At 39.0% G+C, this 23,576-nt stretch overlaps 1 protein-coding gene across 4 annotated transcripts in view; it reads left to right on the top strand.

The window, feature by feature from the left end:
• The window catches only part of cntn5 (contactin 5), a 244,915-nt gene that overhangs the window by 61,342 nt on the left and 159,997 nt on the right, over nucleotides 1-23,576 (top strand). For all 4 annotated transcript variants that reach the window (XM_041805310.1, XM_041805301.1, XM_041805293.1 and 1 more), the window contains exon 2: nucleotides 8,504-8,622. In XM_041805310.1, the coding sequence (XP_041661244.1) occupies nucleotides 8,568-8,622 (55 nt within the window). In that variant the 5' untranslated portion in view covers nucleotides 8,504-8,567. The remainder of the gene's footprint in view (nucleotides 1-8,503; nucleotides 8,623-23,576) is intronic.

Genomic DNA, 23,576 nt, shown 5'->3' with positions numbered 1-23,576 from the left:
GCAGGAATTGACCAAAAAACAAAGAAAACTGGAATGCAGTTTGTCCTGAAAAGGGGTTATGCAGCTGCAGAATGCTTGGCTGAGGAAATGTTTGACCATGCACATACTCAGTGAGCAAAACCTCAACATCGAGAGAGGACGCCACAGACAAAGCTGGATCCCTAAAGAAGACAGACTGTGCACCCACTGCAGCCAGCTGGAGGTGGAAACAGAGCTGCACTTTCTAACCACCTGTCTCTGATGTCCAAGGGTTTAGTGCTGTTGCCTCACTGTGAAAAGGCTCCTGGTTCACTTCCCAGTTTGCATGCTTTCCCTATGCTTTCTGTGTTCTCTGGCTTCCTCCCACCAAAAAAATTCTGTGAGGTTAATTGATCTCTAAATTGGTGTGAATGTGTTCATAGCTGACTGTTTGTCCCCGTATGTCAGCCCTGCTACCAACCAGTCCAGGGTGTACCCCACTACTCGCCCAGTGACAACTAAAGTGCCAGGTGCTTACTTCTGCATGCTGTGCTCAAGAAAGCTATTATACTCCATTAGCAGTAAGAAGGCATTCTCTAATTATGGATCAGACCACAGTTACAAAGCTGCTGTCTGTGCACTTCAACATACAAATATTACCAGGAGCCACCTTTGAAGCTGCCACTTAACAATCAGTGACTGTGTCTGCAATCAGGTGTGTGCACATTCATTGCACTTTCATTATATATTTCCTATTACTTTATTATTTTCAGGTTGGAAATTATAAAAGTACCTTTAGCACTGCAGCATCAATGTCTTTTACATTGCACCTACTGAAATGGAGAGAAAGACATGGTAAAAGTACATTTTGTGTATGTGGTAATCTTTTTTCCTTCTTGTAATTATGCAGGAGTTTATCAAAGCTGCATTCACTTTGAAGCTGTTCCTATTTAAGTATATTTCTTTTAAATGGATGGTGCAAAGCACATGCTGTGATCCAGAAGTGCATCTGTGTAGTCCCCCAACCCCTCCCTCCTGACACTCAGCAGCATTTCAATCTCAGGATGTTTTTTTTTAAACCAGTACTGCTGTGATGCTCATTCTTTCCTCCTCTTCTTCTTGCTCAGTTGTACATAAGTCATAGAGACATTCATATTCCCTCGACTGTGTGAGCTATGAAAGATCTCAGCTCGGTTGTAGCTTGGTGTGCTGCTTTTTTGTATGACAAGACATCAAGCTATCCATTGTTGTGTCAGACTGACGACTGCAGCAGGATATCTGAGTTGTTAATGTTTGCGTGTGACAGTTACTGTTGATACGTAGGACAGAGTAATGTGAGGATGTGTTTGGCAGTAAACTGTTCAAAAAACTGTTGTAGATTGTTCAAATTGAGTCTACACATAGATCACTCAGATTTTTTGGACTACTATAATCTCTTGATAAAAATATCAAGAGATAAACTTTGGAACATAATTTCTAGTGCTTCAGATAAAAATCTGGTGCTGTGTCATCCTTGTTAAAGGATTAGCTGCTAAGTCAAGCAGCTTTGAAGAAAATATACTATATTCCTAAATGCTAACTTTCAGACCTAAGTGGGCTCTTATCTTTAATTGAACTTGGCTGAAATGACAATACTTATCTCTAGTTTGTTCTGTCAACTAATCCAACTGTCATTATAAATTAAAATGTACTTTTTTAAAAATAAGGGGAGTAGGTAGCCTAGTGGTTAAAGGCACTCCCCATGTACGCGGGCGGCCTGGGTTTGAATCCGCCCTGAGGCCCTTTACCACATGTCTCTCCCCCACTCTTGACCCTATTTCTGACTCTATCCACTGTCCTCCTCTATGTAATAAAGGCACAAAAATGACCAAAAATAGATAAATAAATAAATAGCCTCTTTCAAACCATCCGTGGATCTGCCCACCCATGGGGGTTCAAAGTCAAGCTCAATACACGTTGATACCTGTTGCTTGTGCAGTGGAGGTCAAGCTCGACAGCATCTTTTTTGTGTGTCTTTGTCACCTGGTAATACACTTGAGACCACCAGTGGTTTTCAGGTTTTAATTTATCCACAGCTTGACCAGGGGCTCATGGCAATGCTACTACCCACCCGGACAGTACCCTAGGCCATGCTTACACACCACATCCACCTCTCAATCCATGGGCCATTCAATTACAAATTTAACCCGCCCAAATTTTAAAATCAAGAAATGTAGCTGGGCCGGACATGTTCAGCGCCCAGTAAGCAGCAGGAAATTTGAAATTTTGTACCAATACAGATCAATTTGATGAAAATATGCACTTTATATTCATAGTCTCCCCTTTAAATTTGACAACATGACTAAAGCACATGAAAAGTGCAAAAAACACAACAACAGAGCTGTATTTGAACATAACCTGAGGTAGAAGAAATGTTTTTTTTTCACTTGAATGAAAATAAGATAAATAGAATGAAAAAACAAAATGAAATTCTGTAAATAATAATTTTGGTCACAACTTACCCAAACATATCTTAAAGTGCCTAAAAACTAAATTTGCACAGTTGTAGCTACAGTTGAAAAGGACATGTTTTATACTCTGTATTTTTGGGCTACTTCTGACAGCATCGCTAGCTGTGCTCCAAAACAACACATTGCATTGTAGGTAGATTGTTGCAAGGCTACGCGGAGTGTTGCATTCATGATCTGAAATACTGTAGGAAGTCATGAAAAATTGCAAAATATGTTGCCCTCTGCATCTCTGGCATGACCACAGCCTGGGCCACCTCGGGGTTGGTTCTGGGCTGCATGTGGCCCCCGGGCTGCTAATTGAATAGGCCTGTCTTAATCCATCTTAAAATTGTGAACGTTGTTATTTTTTCAACGGAAGTTTTCCCATGCCCCTGGTGATATGCAAAGTCATAGAGTAGGATTGGGGTTGTGTCAATCCTCATTCCTGCGCTATGGTGGCCTAGGGCAGTTTACTTGTGGCTATTTGCATTTGTTTCATGTCTTGGATTGATGTTCTAGCCTTTGCATTTGTCTTTTCTGTTAATGCTGTTGTGTTGTTCCTTTTTGCAGGGGCATTTTCGATACACAATTGTCTGAGTCTTCCTGCTGTAGGACACTGGTCTGTACAAACTAACAGAAAGCCCAGTGTTATTGAGTTTGGTTTGGATATCACCATGGAGAAGTTTGTCATCTCTTCTGTCAAAATACAGTGTCAGTTTGAGCTGCTGCTGGTGGATTTTTCTGCTTCCAACATGTAGCTGGGGGTTTGTACGACAACAAGCTGACCTATGCAGCCAAGAATGCAGAGAGGAAAGGGACAGAGAAGGCTTTCTTCCCTCGGGGGATTTATGTGTTTTTATAATGTATGCAATGGGCTTCTGCTCACTTTCTATCACACTGTTCTATTTTTATGCTGCTGTTTGCAAGTGAGATGTAACAAAAGTTCACAGTGAGGTGAAAAGGGCAAGAACCTCTTTCCAAAAAGAAGAAATGTTTTCACCATTCTTATCAGACAGCTGTCTAGACTGCAGACCTTCAGCTATTTAATTCTTTGCATCAGTGAGCATAGACAGTAAAAACTAAGAAGTAGTGATACAGAGTGCCTTCTCCATTTTTAGTTAGTTAATTCAATACCAGATGTAGAGAAAGGAGAGCTTTGCCTGATTACATATGGTGAACAACCCTCCAAAAGACTAAAAAACAACATATGCATCAGGACTGAAATGGATCATTGTGCTTGTCTCTCTCTCTCCAAACAGAAGACAGCCTGATTGCTAAGTCAGTAATTGTTTAACCCACTGATGATGCTGCTGTTGCATTGTGGGAGGACAGAGAGCAAATGAGGTGAGGCAAAAGACAAGGAGGCATAAATGATGGATGTGAGACGACTCCTGCTGGATCTGGACATGCTTCCCTCAAACCTCAGAGCTGTCTGTGCCGCTGCATTAATGAGCTAAATGACAGACACCTTAAATGAAGATGAGAGAGCGGGCAGATGAGATGGAGAGAGAGAGAGAGAGAGAGGAAGAGGGAGGGGCGAGCACACATTCAAAGGTGTTCACAGTGTCTGTTCGTATCGCATTAATAGAGAAGTGATGTTTTTTGTGAAAATAAATGGCACCAAGGGAGAATACCGAGGTCACCAGGTCTCAGTCTCATTATAGTGAAACGTGTCCTGTTGGCACTGTTTGCATCCACAAGTACCATCGCAATTTTCTCAACACGTCAGACTTTGCTTGGCCAGATATTCATGCTAAAAGTTCCGACCTTGCTATTAATTATTATTGAAGTACAATATCACAGGAGTAACACACATTGGGATGCATTTTACATTTTTAGACAGTTTTCAGCAGAAGCTAGGGCTGTCAGCATTAATCCATTAATCCTGAAGTGATAAAGGTTCATAATTTATTAGTGCATTATTTTTAAAATTCTAACAGTCACATATGAGGTATGGCCATTAAATAATGAGACTGTGCTCATGAGGATTAAGCTGTATGTCCATAGCCGCCTTTTCATGCGCTGGCAGCGTTCAGGACCTCATTTTCAGAGCGCTTCTCGTCAGCGTTTATTGTCACTACCTTACAAAATATGAACCTTGCTTTCCTCACTCTGTGCCATTGTTCTGGAAAAGCTCTGTGTTTCATATTTCTGTACTTCAAGGAAATATCACACAGAAGACAGCCAGACAATGTAAAGCAACCCTATCCTGATAGGCAGCAGCTGCAGACCTGAAAACTACTGATGAAGAAAGACGAGTCAGATCTGTATCTCTTCCGCTATTTTAAGAAGTCCCGCCCTGTCTTAAATTCTGATTGGCAGGTTAGGGAGAAGGGACATTGGGGGGCGACAAAAACAGCTGACGCTGAGGACATTTTTTTCACCCAGAGTTCTGAAAATAAGCGCTGCCAGCACCAAAATGGCTGGATATGGACACAGGCCCTAAAACCACATTACTCACAGTCACACAGAGTATATATGATATATAACGCCATTTAGCAAAGGTAAGGTATTCAGTCACTTCAGTTCAGTTTCTTGCCAATAAGTGGAAAAAGGTTTAGTCCTTGTTGTTCTCCAGTCTGTAGAGTTAATTTAAATGATGTAAAGTGGTAATAAAATGCATTTACTGGTTATAAGTATTCTACCACAGGCTTTACTTCACTATAAAAAGAAATTGTGGTTGAACTACAGTGTGATGAATGAGTTTAAGTGATATTTTCCCTAGACCATTCCTGTTTGCTGGAGCTCCATCTCATTAATTATTTTAGGAGCATTTTCAGGATCTTCATAGAGCCTTAAAACATCTTAAATTATATGTTTGAAATCCAAGGTCAGAAAGAGTCTTTACTCTTATTTTTACTCATAAGAGGTCTTGTATTTTGAATGAGACGAGGGCTGCACTAACATTTAAGTTTAATCCCAATCACAATTTTGGATCTTACGCTGTCAAAGAAACATGACTGGCTTAGATTATTTACATGTAAAAGCAGGTAAAATATGGTTTAAAACACACCTTCAGCAGGTAAGATGTTTGTTCCTGCTGCATCTGGTTCAAGTGAAAAATAGAAAAGCACTCCAGCAATTAGCCTGACCCCTGACCTTATGGTGACCTCTGGCCAGAGCTGCCAGCTGCTTGGCTCTGTGCCAGAACAGAGACAGAAGTTGGGGATTAAATCAACAGTTTTCTGTCACAAATCTCTCAAAATGACGTGTAGGCCAGTATTGCTGATAGATTAGGTAATTTTGCCTCATAATGAACAATAACATAGCATGTAGCTGTCTGTTAACTCACAATGAAGGCAGTGACATCTGCCAACAACAGACTGTACAGAGATGAACTGCTTGGTGATTTAATATCGCTGTCGCGTTAGGGGGGCAGGGTAATGCGTCCCATAGCAGCTGGTTGCATCATGGGCTGCTATATTTGCCCTGCCCAAATTAAACCAAGCCAGGAAAGAGGTGAACAACTTTCTGACAGTCTGAATCAAAAATTCAGCAGCACATAGATCTCAGTGTTTTCACATGTTTAGAGCAACCTTATTCCAACTTATCTAGTGTGTTAAGACACACATTTTGGATTTCACTTTACAGGGATTGAAGTCCCAATAAATAAATAACATTCTTATATGATAATGGTGAATCTTAGCGTTTATGAAGAATTGTGATTAATAATCAGGATTTTAATGATCAAAATAAATGTGAGCATGTTTTTGGGTGGAAGCTGCCACACTGAATGTTATTTTTATTATGATTATTTTTGTGTATGTCTCTTCTTGTGGATTTGCTTGTGGTGGTTCCCTGCATTTATTGCAGTGTATAACATACACATTCACGTCTGTCCAAAGAGAGAGAGAGGTGGAGTAGATGGGTTTCAAAAGTTTAATGTAATTTTGTTTCACAATAAAAAGTACAGGAAATGATTGGCAATGACAAACAATGACTGGCAAGACATGCAAATGCATGCTTTAAACTTAAGAAGGAATCAAACTCCCATCAATCAAAGCTTTAAGTCCCACAGGAAATTGGAAAAGTGCCCACACCACACGGCACAAAATTTGTATACATTTGATATTTGTTTGGATCTAAAAGGTCCAAAAGTATTCAGCCATCTATCATCAGTACCTATTGTCTTGTTGGGGTTGTGGGGGGCTGGAATTGATCTAAGCTGTCAGTGGGCAAAGAGGAAGGGTACGCCCTTGACTGGTCACCAGTCAACCACAGGGCTGACAGATAGTGACAACCAGCCACATCACACCTACAGACAATTTTGAGTCATCAGCTAGCCTAACCTCCAATTTCCATATACAGCGTGCGTGCTGTGGAACGCCGGCGAATCGTACTGCGGACACTCTAGTCTATCAGAGCATATCCATAGCCGGCGCTCCAGACTAGCAGTGGCGCGTGCCTGGAGCGCCACTCTACTCCGCTTCGCTTCAGATACACTGCAGGTCTATTTTCAGCGCCGGCCGCTGCCTGACCTCGTAAATTCATTGTCGTTCGGAAAGCACCAACCATGGAAGTCACAAGCATAGAACATCCAGTTCTTTCAAAATAAAACACATTAGACGGACTCCAGATAGTAAATCATCACTATATCAACATTACGTCTCATCCTGCAGCCAGAGCAAAGGGTCACTGAGAGGTCAGTGGGTCACAGAGCTACACAGCACCATTGAGGAGGAAAAGTTAACTTTTGGGGATATTTAGCCAAAGAATTTTGCATAAAACCACAGATCCTTTAAGCAAACATTAACCTTTTAACTTACTAATGTACTCACTCAATGGCGGAAGCAATAATATCATGAACTTATACCAGAAAGGATGATAAATTAACCCCAAAGGTAAGTAGTCCGCTGTTGACATATCATTCCTGCGTGAACTCGCAGTTCTCCCGTGATCTCTTCCTGCTGATCAGGTCTGTGCGCTGTGGCGCTGCGCTCTAGACTTGCTTCCAGTGGGTGAGGTCGCTCGCCTATAGGTCAGAGCAAATCTTCTGTCTGTGGGAGGACACTGGAGTACCCAAAGTGAACCCATGGAGAGCATGCAAACCATACATAGAAAGACCCTGTCAGACAGGGATTCTAACCAGGAACCCTCTCAATGTGAACACTGCAAAAAGATCAAAATTGCTTTTATAAAAGGATGCAGTACTGTTAAAATGTTGATGACTAATTGTGTAACTTTATGAAACATTTTTTTTCCCACAAAAAGCTGAGTGTCATGTTGGTTCAGTGTCATTGATTCACAGTGGCAGCGACACATTCCTCAGGCTACTAGCCTAATGACGATGTTACTATATTAACTCTTCATGCTGTGTATTTGGAGCACACATGTGTCAGTTTTATTCATGTTAACTGAATGTGAGAGAATTTGAATGTTTGTTCGTTATGAACAAATTTAAAAATCCATCAGAATAACTTTTTTGAGTTTGCTTTGAATGTCTGAAATTATTTCCCTCTCAAACTCTGGAAATAAGCCACGGGAACGCTGAATTCTTCAAGCTCTTCTGTAGAGGGATACATTTAAATCTAGTGACAGTGACAAATGACTGATAACTCATCTAATTAGTGCTGCATGTGCCACACAATCTGACTGATTCCATGAAACGTGTGATTTTTTTTTTCTCTAGCACAAACCCTGTGACAGTCTTGTAGTATGAGGCAAAATCTGAGGAGCTGTGAGGGACTGCAGGCAATTAGAGAGAATGTGGAGATAGGAAGTGACAACACGTACTAACAACACATGCCCTGTGTCACGTATATAAAAACTGTGTTTTTGATCGTTTTAATGCTGATATACCACACACATTTTGTTCTATAAATAAGACAAAGGCTCTGTCTCTTTTTTACACCAATTAGCACTGAATAACAAAGTTTTACACAACAAGGCTGAGAAAAAACTTTTTTTTTTTTCATAAAATAGTGGAGTGTCTTGTTATCCACATTTTAAATCCAAACTGCAAAGATGCCATTTAATAAGATTAGATATCTGCTGTTTCCTCCTGCATGAATGTTTAAATGAGCACTATGTTGATGTTATTTTTTCTCTGCTTTCAGGCGCAGCTTTAATGAAGAAGCAGACCTGCTAACATTTTTGCAGAAGGGACCCTCTTTATCAAGTATGGGGTCACCATGGAAACCATTTCTCTTCCTGTCTATCATCAGTGGCCTTTCAGGTAGGACACTGAAAAGCTAGTATTCAATTGTAGTAAAGAATAGTTGTCTTCTCAAGCAGTGATAGGAGAAGAAGGTGTACACCACACATTGAGATGTGCTGCATTCGTGGCAGTTGTAAATGTGATGCAGCCGGGAGAATCATCTTTTATAGATGTGAGAGGAGGCTTGTATTTTCACACTTGGAGGATGAAGCCACATCTTTGAAATGATGAATTCTGCACTTAAATCTGAGAAGAAGTGAAGATGCCACGGCTCATTGAGCATTTCTATTCTGTTTGGCTTCTGAGTCTCAGATTTTTGACAGGGTTTTCCACACCTTTTCAGTAAAGGTCTGCAGCAGCTGTAAACAGCACAGAGTCTCAGAAAATGCATCAGCCTGTGATAAGGCTGCATTACTGCTGTAGTTTCACAGTCCTCTTTTTGAATGGAAGGCCTGGTTGGCATGACAAATAGTGCCTGATAGACAATTTTGTGCTATATCAAAGGATCAAAATCATTCCCTTATCCATGCCTATGAACACACCTTTATGAGTCTTCATTCACGGTGCTGTGGCTCTGCAGGAATCAAACCCCAGCATGTCACCGCTCTGCTCCTCTCAATGAGTTTAGTCTCTGATAGTATATCCTGACGGCTACGATTAGCAACTCCTGCACATTTTGAAGTTCTGGATCAAGTATTTCCCTCGGTCAGTCCTGAACATGTGCTTGCCGCTGTAACGGATTCGGCCCTTTTAATGGTTCTTTCAACCCACCAGAACAGTGTTCACGCACTGCATGTGTCTCTGAGCTGCTTTCTGTGAGTCAAACTCAGACTGCCGACCTCACTACCTTGCTTGTTAAACTATACCATTAAATGGAGGCAACTGTTCCTCAAAGTTTTAGCCTGGTTTCCCTGTGTCTGGACATAGGCGGGTCATCTTTAGGGATAAAAATGTTGATTTTTCTGTCTATTTTGTATGATGGGTTTGACGCTTCACGGCAAATTTAAACCACATGAGCACAAAATTGACCCAGAAGGGGAGCTGAATGAGGTTGTATAAATGTTTGATACTTTTTGGATACCACATGTTTAAAATTATACACTCTCCATTATATAATGATGATGGTCTACTTTTCTGCAATGATGCATGCAGTCACAGAACATAGATTATTGTGCTCTAACATTGTTTGTAGATTATCTGGCTGGATCTGTAAGTTATTTAGTTTGGTTAACAATATACAGACATGTATTTTGACATAGACTTCTGAAGAGCTTCTAAATAACAGGAAAAGGAGTTCACAATCTGATTTCTTATCTTTACTGTGCAGTAAAGGAAACTGAGGATGCAGCCCATCATAATGCATCATGACATCAAATAGAATCACCAACAGGATGATCTGAGTCAAGCTGAATCATAAGACCAGTGGAAATGCACAACACTTATCGAAAAGTAACAAAGCTTTGAGAAACTAAATGTATGTGGTAAGACAGAATAGAATAGATTATCTTTTATGTCATTGTACAAGTACAATGTATTTAAAGGGTCGTCCTTAGCAAAAGAATGCAGAAAAATTGGAACATGATAAAATATTATAAAATAAACACAATAAATAGAGTAAAAAAGCACACAAAGTTCTGCCCTTCCCAAATGCTTTCTTAGGTGAATTTGAACTAGATCCATGCAGTGAATATTTGAGTCTATCTGAAATGTCAAGTTCATTTGTCTTAGCAGTATAAAACACTTATCAGAGTGCTGTAGAAACTTTGACAAAGAGCCAAAAGGCAACTCTGTAAATGACAAATCAGTCTGACAGTCTTCTGATCCATCTTAGACGCATCCCTCCCTGCTGTTTAATGTGGTTTCTTTCACTCAGATCAACATTAGAAACAGAAGTTTAACCACAAACACCATTATTTTGTATTAACAACGTACTCAGCATTTTTTACCCATCTTTGATATGACTTATGTCAGTGCATATTTGAATCTTTATGTAAAACACCAGGTCTCTCTCAGTTCTGACTTATGCAGTAAAAGTAATCCAGCTGCCCCCCAAACCTCCCCATTTATGAATCATGACAGCCTGTTATCATTTATGTTTTATCTGCAGAGTAATTCGTAGCAGGCTTTTAGTTCCTTGTTTTTTAACTGAGGATTACATTCTACCTATTTTAAACCTATCTGTTTTTAATAGCGAAACATGTCTGATTGGGCATATGTCAGCTGAATTCTTGTTTCGTTGATTGAAATGCCAGATTTGATAGTTTGTCAAAAGCTTCATGTTCTTTTTATGGGAAAAGGGGAAAAACAAACTTTTAAAAAGCAAAGTATGTCAGTGTTTTTGTTGTTTTCTACACAGATGTACTAGTTACAGTAAGAAAAGAATAAATGGAAAGTTTAAAACATGAGTGATGTCTGTCAGCAGTTACAAATATCTTTGCTCACTCCACAATAACCTCTCTTACCTGCAGATGTGCATAAAGAAAAAAATAAACTTCTTTCTAAAATCCATAAATTTAAAAAAATGATCAGTTCTAATTGGTTATGGGCCATCAGGAGTAAGAGATTATCGGAGATCATATTTGATATTGGTTAAAAAAATACAGATAATGCATCATTAAATTTTAATAAATCAAAGCAAGATATTATCCAAAGTTGTGTGCCTCAGACTTCTGTTTTTGTTGCGGTGGTATCAAAATTGGGATCAATATTGATTTTTACTAGTGTCATGATGAGGTTAAAAATGTTCATATCATGACAGATTTTGACGGTTTAGGCAGACTGTGATCACAAGCTCTACACATTTTCCCAGTGGGTTACCTACATACCTTTTTAACATGAAAAAGATTTGAAAGGTGACATTTTGCTTTTCCGTGGTTTATGGTCTGCTGTGCTGGCTTTAAGTCATGGCTCACATCAGGTTTTTAAAGGGCAACATGAGTTGAATGAAGGTTATTCATAGTGACCCTGGCTCCCTGTGACCTCTAGCATCGTCACACAGCTGCTCTTTCACTCTGACTTTGAACATCCTGGCCTTGGGTAAGAAAACCGTTTATTTTCATCGCTTTCTTTCTGTTGACCATGCTGTGCATTCTTCAGTGATTCATTCCACCTTGTCCCTTTAACTTTACAGTAATTTCTAAATGCAGTAATTATTTTTGCACAAGCTGTTTTGTAAGCAAATGTGTTAAAATGATTTATTCTTCTACAATTATAGTCTGAGGTTTCTAGAGTAAATAGGTGTTTCTATTCACAACCTTGATACCCAATTTGTTGTACACTGCTGCAGCCAGCACCACTGGGTAGTAACAGTTTGTGCTTGCATGGACAAGATAAGAAGCAACAGCACAGCACAAACAAGCTGCAAAGCTTTTCAGTGAGCCACATCTTTGTTTACAGGTAAAGGGCAGGGTAAAGCCTCTATATAATGCTGTATATGCTCCACTGTAGATGTATTATTTTATAAATCCATACCAAAAGGAAAAACAGACTGTACTTTTATCTGCATGAGCACTTAGAGGCTTGTTATATTCTAATCAAGAGCATTTTAATCAGTCGTCTTTAAAGTGTAAATCTCGCCTCCCCATGGAGTAAGTGAAAAGGATTTTTGGAGAGGCGTGGGGATGTGTGGGAGAAATTAGGAGAAATATCGGCTATACCAGCTCACTGCTTATGTAAACTCTTATCCATGCTGAAAAATATCAAACCTGTGCCTTTGTTAAAATGCTATACTCCAAAAAATCCTTGAAAGCAAAGATCTTCTGATCTCTAATATAGGTACATTTTAATAATTCAGTTTAGAAACTTAAGGTACACTGCTTTAAGCTGATGTGATGAGCTTTTAGCTGGTTATGACAAGATCTGAAATTGAATGTGATGTCTCCAAATGACCCAAAAAGCAAATGAGACCAACAGTGACAAGACTGATTATTATTTCTGTTTTGTTTTTTTTTTTTACAGCAGAGAGATTGGTAACAGCTAACATGATAGTAATGAAGATTTAAACCTGAGTGTGTTAAAACCGGTTTTGTGTTGTTTTTTTTAAACCTGGTATCAATAATGTTTCAGCTTATCGATACCACTGTTGAGTCTCGTGGGTTCTGTGATGTAACATTATTTTATCTTTTCACTGTTGCAAACATTTCTTTCAGGGAGAAACACAATCTCAAAGAATATCAGCACTTTGCATCAAATTCAACCAAAATGTGGTACCTTCAGCTGCCAGCTTTAAAAAAGAAAAAAAAGACTCCAGCTGCACTGGGAGTAGCATGCAGTCAATCATAACACTGACTTCAGTGGCTACAGGACAATTTTCTTCTTCATCTGCTCTGATCAGCACTGAAAAGTGCTCCCAAACTCTGTAGAAGGTCCCATAAGTTAGAAATATCAATCCAATTTCGAAATGTGTGGTGATTAATTATTAATCAGTAGAATTAATGAGCGGACAGTTATCTTATAATGTGTTCAAGGTCAGTTCTGTAAAAATGGGTAAATGTAAATACAGTTTTAAGATGCGATCAAAAAGCTTGACATACCAGAGAGACTGCATCATATATCATATCATAGCATGGATATATTTCACATTCAAAACTTACAATACAAAGAATTTTGTTTTAAAAACATTTCTTAAAGGTGATTGGATGAACACTCTTTCTGTTACATTCGTTAGGACAGTGACAAAATGAGGTAGCTGACGTGCAGCTACAGTAGTAACCTGAGCTGTACAGGCTAGTGCTGCCGTAGTTCATGAAAGCGGGGCTTGTTGGTGGATAATACTCATGCTGAAGCCAGCTCTTTGCTCTTGTTATAATAAAAAAATGTAGTCGTAGTCTGATTAAGCTGCCACTTCTCTACAGCTACATCCAAGCTAAAAGCTACAGTGGTAACTGCCATTGCATACACCAGCCTGTGGTACAACTTTACCCCACCCTAAACTATTACAAACTCATGCCCAAGCAGGTTGAGAGAAGAGAAAAAAACATCTTTTCAGTCATGAAAAGCTTTCAGAGTGGCTCTTTGCTCTTATTTTATAAAGAAATGTGATGCATTGATGATTAAACTGCCATATATTTGAGTTAATTGCTCCATTGTCTCTGCCTCACTTTCCTCATATGACTTTGACTCATCCAGACTGTTTTCAGGTCTGTAACTTTGTAGATTAGAGTTTTGCAAGATGGATTTTCCTGATGACAGACATGGAGTCTGGTAAATCCATCTGCTTTGCAAGGTTAGTGTTCAACTAACATGCTATGAAATTGGAAATTCTGTTTTGTGACAAGAAATGTAGATAATTACAGTCTTAAAGATGAATTTGTTATTTCAGCAATGTAAAACAGATGTAGCAGATGGAATCATGAACTTTTTAGTTCAAGCTGTGCTCAGCTTCTTCAAAAAAAGTTGTTTTTTTTTTTTCTTTCCAACAAACAATGGACAAGGATCGATAACGGTAGCAATAACAGTATCATGATCAACGATCATTTAATGGTCTCCATCCCTAGTTGTAATGGGGGGTTTCCTCTTACAGCAGCTGCCATGACAGATTAGATCCTGTTTGTGAAACACTGGATGTTACATCAAAGACTGCTACATCAGGGAGTGTGGAGTTCTGTTGCTGTATCTCTTTCATGCTTTGTGCTCCTCACTTGTGATGGACCACAACAGCCACTGGCTCTCATATGCTGAAATCTAACCCCCCTACTCCCAACCCTTGAAGCACTCCTCAGCTCAACCCACCCACACAACGTGCTTCTTCTTCATTTAGGACTCTGTTCATTAAAAACTGTTCCTTACAAGATGACTTTACTTAACATTAAGTCATAGTTTTCTTTTTACATGTGAGTTGTGTATGATGGAGGAGAACAGCTGTTAAAAGTGGACTTTCTGTTAAGTATTCCTTGCTACTTGCAAGGCAGTAGCATCGCTTGTAAAGGACTTGATCTACCAACCTTGCTCATGATTTTCTACTCCATGTCCATCTTGTCTGTGGTTTCATGTCTTCTATGTGGTAAAAGGTTCTTGCTAGACTCACAGGGCTAAACGGTGAGTCAACATCCAACTTAATATACCCTTTTAAGGTCTTGTTGCTTCATGAAGCATAAAGCAGTTGATAATAGCGTGGTGAATATGCCCTAAATTAAGTAAATTGCAGTCCAGACAACTTCACTCCTCGGCCTTGTGCAGATAAAAGCCTGGTGGAGTAAAATGTATTTTTCTCAAGGGAAAATGAAAGACACCCTCATTATCTGGCTGTCACATACTGTGCTTCACTTTTCTTACAGTATAAAGAAACTCTTTTTCTGATTAGCGTTTCAAATTTTAAATACAATAACATGATGTGGACTAAACTAGGTGTAAAATATTTTGTCAGTCAAAGTCAATCAGATTGCAGAATGACTCATTCAAAGATAATAACAAGAAAAAAACTCAATTTCAGTGTAACTATAGAGTGCAATGACTATTGAAAGCTTTTCAGACCAACACAAGCACTTGGGAGTTTTCTGAAAAGGTCTCCTCTCTGTTGGGTGTCTGTCTGCTTCATGTGAGATAATTGTAAAGGCCATGGCTACTACAGCAGGTGATATGGTTTGACACAAACAGAATAAAGAAATGGAAACTTTATGGAAAAATCATAACCACAAGCATTAAGGTATCTGAGTGGGAGATGTGGGGAAAAACTGATTCATGCTAGAATTTAAATGATTGATTCCTAAGGTTCTGAACTGATTCACAATCTTCATTTTTTTATTTTACTCATTAGTTTTTTTTTAATTGAAGTATGCACTTTCTTTAATGGAAATTTCATTCACAGCCTTTTTAAGTACTGCTTACTTGTTGCTGGCCTTTTTTCTCTGCACCCTCCTTCCTGGTAGATCAGTGCAGCGTGGGTGCACTGTGGATTCTACATACAGTACATCCGGAAAGTATTCACAACACTTCACTTTTTCCACATTTTGTTATGTTACAGCCTCATTCCAAAATGGAATAAATTCATTTTTTCCCCCAAAATTCTACACATAACACCCCATAATGAAAACAGGAAAAAGGTTTGTTTTTAAATTTGCAAATTTATCAAAAATAAAAAACTAAAACATCACATGTACATAAGTATTCACAGCCTTTGCTCAGTACTGTGTTGATGCACCTTTAGCTGCGATTACAGCCTCAAGTCTTTTTGAGTATGATACCACAAGCTTGGCACACCTTGCTTTGGGCAGTTTCGCCCATTCCTCTTTGCAGCACCTCTCAAGCTCCATCAGGTTGGATGGGAAGCGTCGGTGCACAGCCATTTTCAGATCTCCCCTGAAATGTTCGATCGGATTCAAGTCTGGGCTCTGGCTGGGCCGCTGAAGGACATTCACAGAGTTATCCTGAAGCCACTCCTTTGATATCTTGGCTGTGTGCTTAGGGTCGTTGTCCTGTTTAAAGATGAACCATCGACCCAGTCTGAGGTCAAAAGCGCTCTGGAGCAGGTTTTCCACCAGGATGTCTCTGTACATTGCTGCATTCATCTTTCCCTCAATCCTGACTAGTCCCCCAGATCCTGGCGCTGAAAAAAATCCCCACAGCATGATACTGCCACCACCATGCTTCACTGTAGGGATGGTATTGGCCAGCTGATGAGCGGCTCCTGGTCTCCTCCAAACATGACGCCTGATATTCACGCCAAAGAGTTCAATCTTTGTCTCATCAGACCAGAAAATTGTCTTTCTCATGGTCTGAGAGTCCTTCAGGTGCCTTTTGGCCAACTCCGGGAGGGCTGCCATGTGCCTTTTACTAAGGAGTGGCTTCCGTCTGGCCACTCTACCATATAGGCCTGATTGGTGGATTCCTGAAGAGATGGTTGACCTTCTGGAAGGTTCTCCTCTCTCCACAGAGGACTGCTGGAGCTCTGACAGAGTGACCATTGGGTTGGACACCCCCCTGACTAAGCCCTTCTCCCCCGATCTCTCAGTTTAGACGGGGGGGCAGCTCAAGGAAGAGTCCTGGTGGTTTTGAACTTCTTCCATTTACGAATGATGGAGGCCACTGTGCTCATTGGGACCTTCAAAGCAGCAGAAATTTTTCTGTACCCTTCCCAAGATTTGTGCCTCGAGACAATCCTGTCTCGGAGGTCTACAGACAATGCCTTTGACTTCATGCTTGGTTTGTGCTCTGACATGCACTGTCACCTGTGGGACCTTATATAGACAGGTGTGTGCTTTTCCAAATCACGTCCAATCAACTGAGTTTACCACAGGTGGACTCCAGTTAAGCTGTAGGAACATCTCAAGGATGATCAGTGGAAACAGGACGCACCTGAGCTCAAGTTTGAGCTTCGTGGCAAAGGCTGTGAATACTTATGTACATGTGGTGTCTTAGTTTTTTATTTTTAATAATTTTGCAAAAATTTCAAAAAAACTTTTTTCACATTGTCATTATGGGGTGTTATATGTAGAATTTTGAGGAAAAAAATGAATTTATTCCATTTTGGAATGAGGCTGTAACATAACAAAATGTGGAAAAAGCGAAGCGATGTGAAAACTTTCCGGATTCACTGTAACCTTCTGGAGTAGAAGGAATAGCCAGATTCCACTAGGCAGATCCATCTTGCAAATCTTCAAGCTGAAATGTTTGTCCATGGTAAGAGAATGAACAGACCAAGCTTATCAACCATGGTGGCTGTAGAAGAGATGAGTATGAATGTGGCTACAGTGGCAGATTTATCATACGTCCACCCATCCATTTTCTACACCACTTATCCCCTTTCAGGGTTATGGCTGAGCGATTTGCAAAAATAACCAAATTGCAATTTTTTTTCCCTGATGTTGCGATTACAATTTAATATGCAGTTATAATTAGGTTCCTCAACTTGTGTGTTTTTGAACAAATTCAAGCAATAAATCATTCTCTATTATAACATACTTTCAGTCAGGAAGACTAAGCATACATTTTGCCTATTTGTTGGAGAAGGCTCTGCTCTAAAGCTGCTCCTAGGGCTAGTCAAGCATGCTCTGACTTTCCAGGAAGCACATGGCTAAAAACCCTCATATAGATGGATACATAAATGACAATGTTTATTGAAAACAATGAATTCCAGAGGCAATTAATCCACAGTAGCATGAATCTGAATATGAGAGTGCAATAAGCTTTAAGCTATAAAGGAGGCGGCTGGGGTGGAGGAGGTGAAGCTGGCCATAAACTGACCGCAGCTGGAGGTATGACTTCAGTGAGCTAATGCTAAGCTTATCAATATTAGATAGAATAAACTACTTATTTTTAATCATATTGCAAATGTATTAAGAATTACTTTATTGAAAGGGGTTATCATTTTTATGTCACTCTTTTTTATTAAGACAAAACATACATAAAACACAAAAAAGGAAAATTTTTGTAAACCATTTTTTTTAAATGACACTTGGATGTTTGCATAATGTGCATAAACTCTTGGCTGCTGCAAAAATGAATGTATTAAACTGCTATTTTGACCAATTTAAAGTAAAAGAAATATTGCAACTTCTGTGATTTGTAAATTGTAGCAGGCCATATTGTGATTTTATCTAATTTGCTGTTAATTGCCCAGCCCTAGTCAGGGTCCAGTAGGACTGGAGCCTATCCCAGCTGTCATAGGGCTAGAGACGGGGAACACTCTGGACTGGTTGCCAGTCAATCACAGTTTTATCAGAACAGGACATTTCTTTTTTCTTTTTTTCTTTTTTAAAGAAGAGCAAAGTACTATTGAAAGCTCTTCTTGGTGGAAAACTGAGGCACATAATATTTTAATCATTTTCTGATATTAGCTTAAAAATGTGATTAAATGTATCAGCAGATTTGAAAATTCCTGCCAACATTGACAAGCAATATATCCAATGTAGATTTTGAAGTTTCAGGCAGAACCAGCAGACTATGTCAGCTCAAGTCTTCTCCTTTGTTTATCCTCATTATTTAAACGTTAAAGTGTTTTCTAAGGACAGCAGGTCTGAATATGAATACCTGTACTAGTAGTGATGTTGGTGTCCAATGTTTCCCACAAGTCTGAATTTTACTTGCAGTGGTGTCCAGTGGAAAGAACCACCATCATACGCATGCACAAAAAACATTTTACTTCAATTTATCTACTAGTACTTGACAGTTACCTCAGTTATTTGATTTATTCTGAAACTTTTATGAATATGTTCGTCTAATGTAATCAGTTTTATATGGGATGAGGAAGACAAATAGGTTAGACCAGTGATACTCAATATGTGGCTCTTGAGTCACATGTGGTTCTGTTGTGAAGATTTGTGCCTCTTTTATGTTTAAATTTGAAATATTATTCCCCCAAAAACCTTTGACATTAGAAATTATCCATTGCAAGTCACTTTATTCAGTTGGTTTCCCACACTTCTACAGTAGGCTTTACTTGTCAAACTCGATTGTCAACCTTTATTTTTTGTCTGTGCATTTCCATTGGCTTATTTGCAATTTTGCCCCTTTTTACCCTTTTTGCTCCTTTTAATTCATTTTTGCTGCTCTTAGCCCATTTTTGCCACCATCTGCCAATTTTTGCCACTTTAATTGCATTTTTGCCCTTTTCTCCAGTTTTTGCCTCTTTTATCCTGCTTTTTGAGAGTTGCTTTTTTTTCCCCTTTTTGCCACTTTTTGCCCATTTAAGGTGCCTCTTGCCATTCCATGTCACTTTGTCCCATTTTTGCCACCTTTTTGCTGCTTTTTGGCCATTATTGCCACCTGAAACTATTTTTTTTTGTCACTTCTTACCCATTTCTGCCACTTTTTCTCACCATTTTTGTCACTTTTATTTATTTATTTATTTATTTATTTGATTAGGACAGTGCACATCAATCAATATTTTTGCAAACATCTCAGTGTAAATATGCTTGAATTAGCACAATAGCTAAATTTCGTCCATTGTCACTTTTCACCCAGTTTTGCCATTTTCTGCCTATTTTACCCCTTTGCCCCCATTTTTTTGGCCACTTTTGTGTCATTTTTCTTTAACCTTTTTTGCCAGCTGTAACTTTTTATTGCCACTTTAAGCCATTTTCGACACTTTCTCACCACTTATGCTGAATTCCAGTTCCCTTAACCCTCAGTCTTGCCCTCAAGCTCAACCCTCGGTCTTAACTCACCCCTCAAAACCAAGTATTAGGGCCATCTCATAACTTAGAAATGGGACACCCCTCAATAGCAGTTACAATTTCAGACTGTAGAAGGCAGTAATGTGCCAAAACTACGTAGTCTGTCAATTCAGAGGAAGGAGAAGAACAAGATGGCACGGTTACCGGCTTATGATCTTAAAAATAAAAGTAAATGTTATGCTACAAAAAGGCAAATAATCCATAAAATAACATCAAACTAAGATATTGGAGTGGTTTTCGTAATTTTTAACTCTCTATTAACAAAGATATTTACATTTGTAGCTCAATTTCTTCCCCACATTTGCCGCCATCTTTATTTGAGTGATAACTCTCAATACCAAGGGAGCTCCAGGAACATCTTAAAATTGAGGGCAATAAAGCCCTCAAACTCGCTCCTCAACTCAACTCTCGGGAGAATTGGGACAGCCCTTGCACTTGGCGGGAACGCACATTTTGAGACTGAGGGTTAAGATTGAGGGTTAAGGGGAGAACTGGGGTTCAGCCTTAGATTGTGGCTCTTGCAAAGTTATTTTTCAACAGTTTGGCCCTTTGGTTGAGCAGGGTTAAGTAACACTGGGTTAGACTGTAAAAGTCGTCTCTGATCAGCCTCATATTGTCTTTTCACTGCTTAGTTTCAGTGTCTAATGTTTGGTTGACACTGTCATTAATATCAATACAATCGTTAAGAACTATAATGTATGTTATTGTACACATCGGTATCACATTGAAAATTTACATTTGTTATTTATTTCAGCCTTTTCTCTGCAAACAACATACCCATTTAACAAATAAGGTAGTTCAGGGATACTCATAGAAGGTATTGGCTTTATCACTCAGTTATTATGGATAAGATTATTTTTGCAGCATTTGATTATTACTACATTATTATTGAGCATTAACAGCACAAGTTACTCAGAAATTTAATTATCTAGTTTTATTAATCCTTTCTTATTTTCAGACTAATTTAGGGTTTGATTGCAACTTTAATTTGCTCACCTCAGGAGTGAGGTGCTCCTCCTCCTAAAAGGATTCCTTGTTGCCACAAAACAGCAGGTAGCACATGCATGTAGCTTTTGTACGAATTTATGGTACGTAGGTTGAACAATCAGTACATTTTCACTGAGCATTTTCATCAGTGTTTTATGTGTCTTATTTTTGGTTCATCCGAATGAAAGAAAACTCGACAGCCCTTTAAAACAGAAGTAGTACTCACTGCTTCCTTGTTGCCTCTTTGGAGGGGGGTACAGTCCAAAAAAGGTGAGGGAAGCCCCAACAGCTGCTCATACAGCCCAGGAATACACCTTTTAGACAGAAGAGGTAAAGTGGGGGTTGATAGGCCCAAAAATGTTGATTTAACTGTTTTATTACATATGTTTAATGCATTGGTAGAAAAATCATATTATGTTAAAACTCATTCTCTGTACTGGTATGTCAGGTTGTTTCATGTAAATACGCATTGTGTTATATACTCACACTCCCACCTCTGTGGTCTTGTCCATTTAATTACATAATTATCTGCAGCTGGGAGGGAATAAAGGCAGCTGGTTTCTCTTGGTGTGGGTGTCTGAAGGGGCCTGTATGATAGACAAAATATTCTGCTGTTGTGCTTTACATAGTAATGCCCCTCATGTCCCTCAGTGGGAAAACTTACTGCCTTCACTGGACCAGGTATGGGTTCATTTAATTTAATAATACTGGACACCCTGTTACTCCTGCCTTGCCCTAGCTCTGACACTACAAAGATCATAACCATAAGCTATTCATATAATGGTGAGTATCATCATGTATTTTCTTTATTAAGCTGAGCTTTCATGCAGTGAATATGTGGGAACTTTACATAACACAAAGATTATATAAGAACAGATGTGTCCTCTGAAGCTTGAACTAAGCTTTTCCAAGCATTTCATTAGAAAAGAAGCCAATGTGGAAAGCTAACAGTTTCAGATGAAGACTTCAGCTGCTTCATCAGCTTTATAAACAGGACTTTAGTGGCTTTTGCAGTTAATTTGTTTCAGTTGAGTCCATTCTGTCCATTGATTTTTTTTTTATCTGAGGACTGGTTTCATGGTACCTTGGGTGACAAAATTTGCTCTGCTTGTTCATTATTTGTATCTCTCTCTGCTACCTCATTCACTCCTCTCCTCTTACTACTTTGCAAAATAATTGCCTCCCTGAAAAATTGGTCTCTTTCTCTCTGAGGACTGAGGGTTTTTATTCCTGGATTGATTTTTCCACCTCGGCATTCCATGCTCATATGTAGAAAAAAATACTGTATCTGACCGTGGCTACTTTTGTTTTCTCTTGATTAGCTTTTTTGACACATTTCCTAATGCAAAAACAATTAAGCCACCACATGTTTTTGACTAATAAAGTCTCATTAATTAAGCCTCCAATTAAGAACACTGTGTATCTGAACAATGTTACAGGAAGTGAAAGCCCCTTTGGGGCATTGTGTTTCGTGTTTTCACTGTCAATCAAACAAAATAAAATGCTAATTTTTAAAGTGCAAGTCATTAACCTTTAAAAAATGATTATGTCTCCACACAGTTTCTATTGGACAAAGATGAAATCGCAGTCATGCTGTTTTCACATTAGCATACTGTAAATCCATTTCTAGTTTGATAGGATGGCAGCTTTAACTCTGCACATATTCCACTGAAACGGCTGCTTGTGATTGGAAGACCATTCAAGGGTGTGGAGTGTATATCTCTCTCTTTTACTGCCGTTAAAATATTCTTACTTCATATCCTACACACCTTTAATTGCATTCTCACATGGCCCACACCCATATGTAGTATTTCTGTCCAGTCATGCAGTTCTAGTTTGCAAACTTAACAGCGAATTTAGCTGTAACTCTGAGATGATGTGAGTTATTGGTGAGTAAAACATTATATGGGTTACTTTTTGGAATAAGATCAGTTGCTTGTGGCTGATCTAGCACCTACTTCCATCGGGCATTTCCCAAATTGGCAACAATTGGCATGAAATATTTAGCGACGTGAGTTTGTATAAAATATTATCCTCATACCTATTAAATCGTTAAAAAGATGCCTATTTTTGCTAATCAAGTTGATAGTGACACTTTGACACTAAGTTATTGTGTTGTATTTGATCACAGACCTGAGATAAATGAAGATGATTTATCTAGTTCACCCATGTAGCAACATACATATGCTTTTAATTTCTTATGCCACTGTGTTTGCTGAACCTATGACTTTATTAAAACAGTGAAATAACAAGACAAACTGGTGAAATTCAAGATAAAAAAACAATAAAACAGAAACACAGTGTATGATGTTATAAGAGGAGTTCTCTGGAAAAATAAGGCACAGTATATATGAGATCTTTTGGTGCTTGGGTTGTAAATAGAGATATGAATTACTTGAAACCTGAATAGGTTTGGTTTAGTTTAATTTAGTTTATTAAGTTTCAGTCGGGAACACTCTCGTCATACATTTAACCATTTATTACAAAATGGATGTACAGTTTTACTCGGCAGTGAAGCTTTATACTATAAAGGAGGAGGCTGGGGTGGAGGGGAAGCTTTAATAGCAGCAGTGAGGTGCATTAGCATTGATGCAAGCAGGGTTTAGTGAGGAGTATGCCATATTTGAAAGGACTGCAGTGTTAAGAGAAAAGAGCTGTGACTGGTTGTGAAAGGTGATAATCAGGTTCAGCTGTCCCTCAGTTTATCACAGCTGGGTGTAAGACTTATGCATGACCTAATGCTAAGCTACATTTATTTGACAGGGGTTATGCACAACACAACTGCTGAGCCAGAGTTAGCAATAAAGCTAACTTACATCTGTGGATCCTGGGCAGATGTAAAAACATATAATACAAATGGTTAAAAAAAAAACA

This window comes from Cheilinus undulatus, linkage group 2, assembly GCF_018320785.1.
Source record: "Cheilinus undulatus linkage group 2, ASM1832078v1, whole genome shotgun sequence".
NCBI classification, from domain to species: Eukaryota; Metazoa; Chordata; class Actinopteri; order Labriformes; family Labridae; genus Cheilinus; species Cheilinus undulatus.
This window is presented reverse-complemented; position numbering and strand designations above follow the sequence as displayed.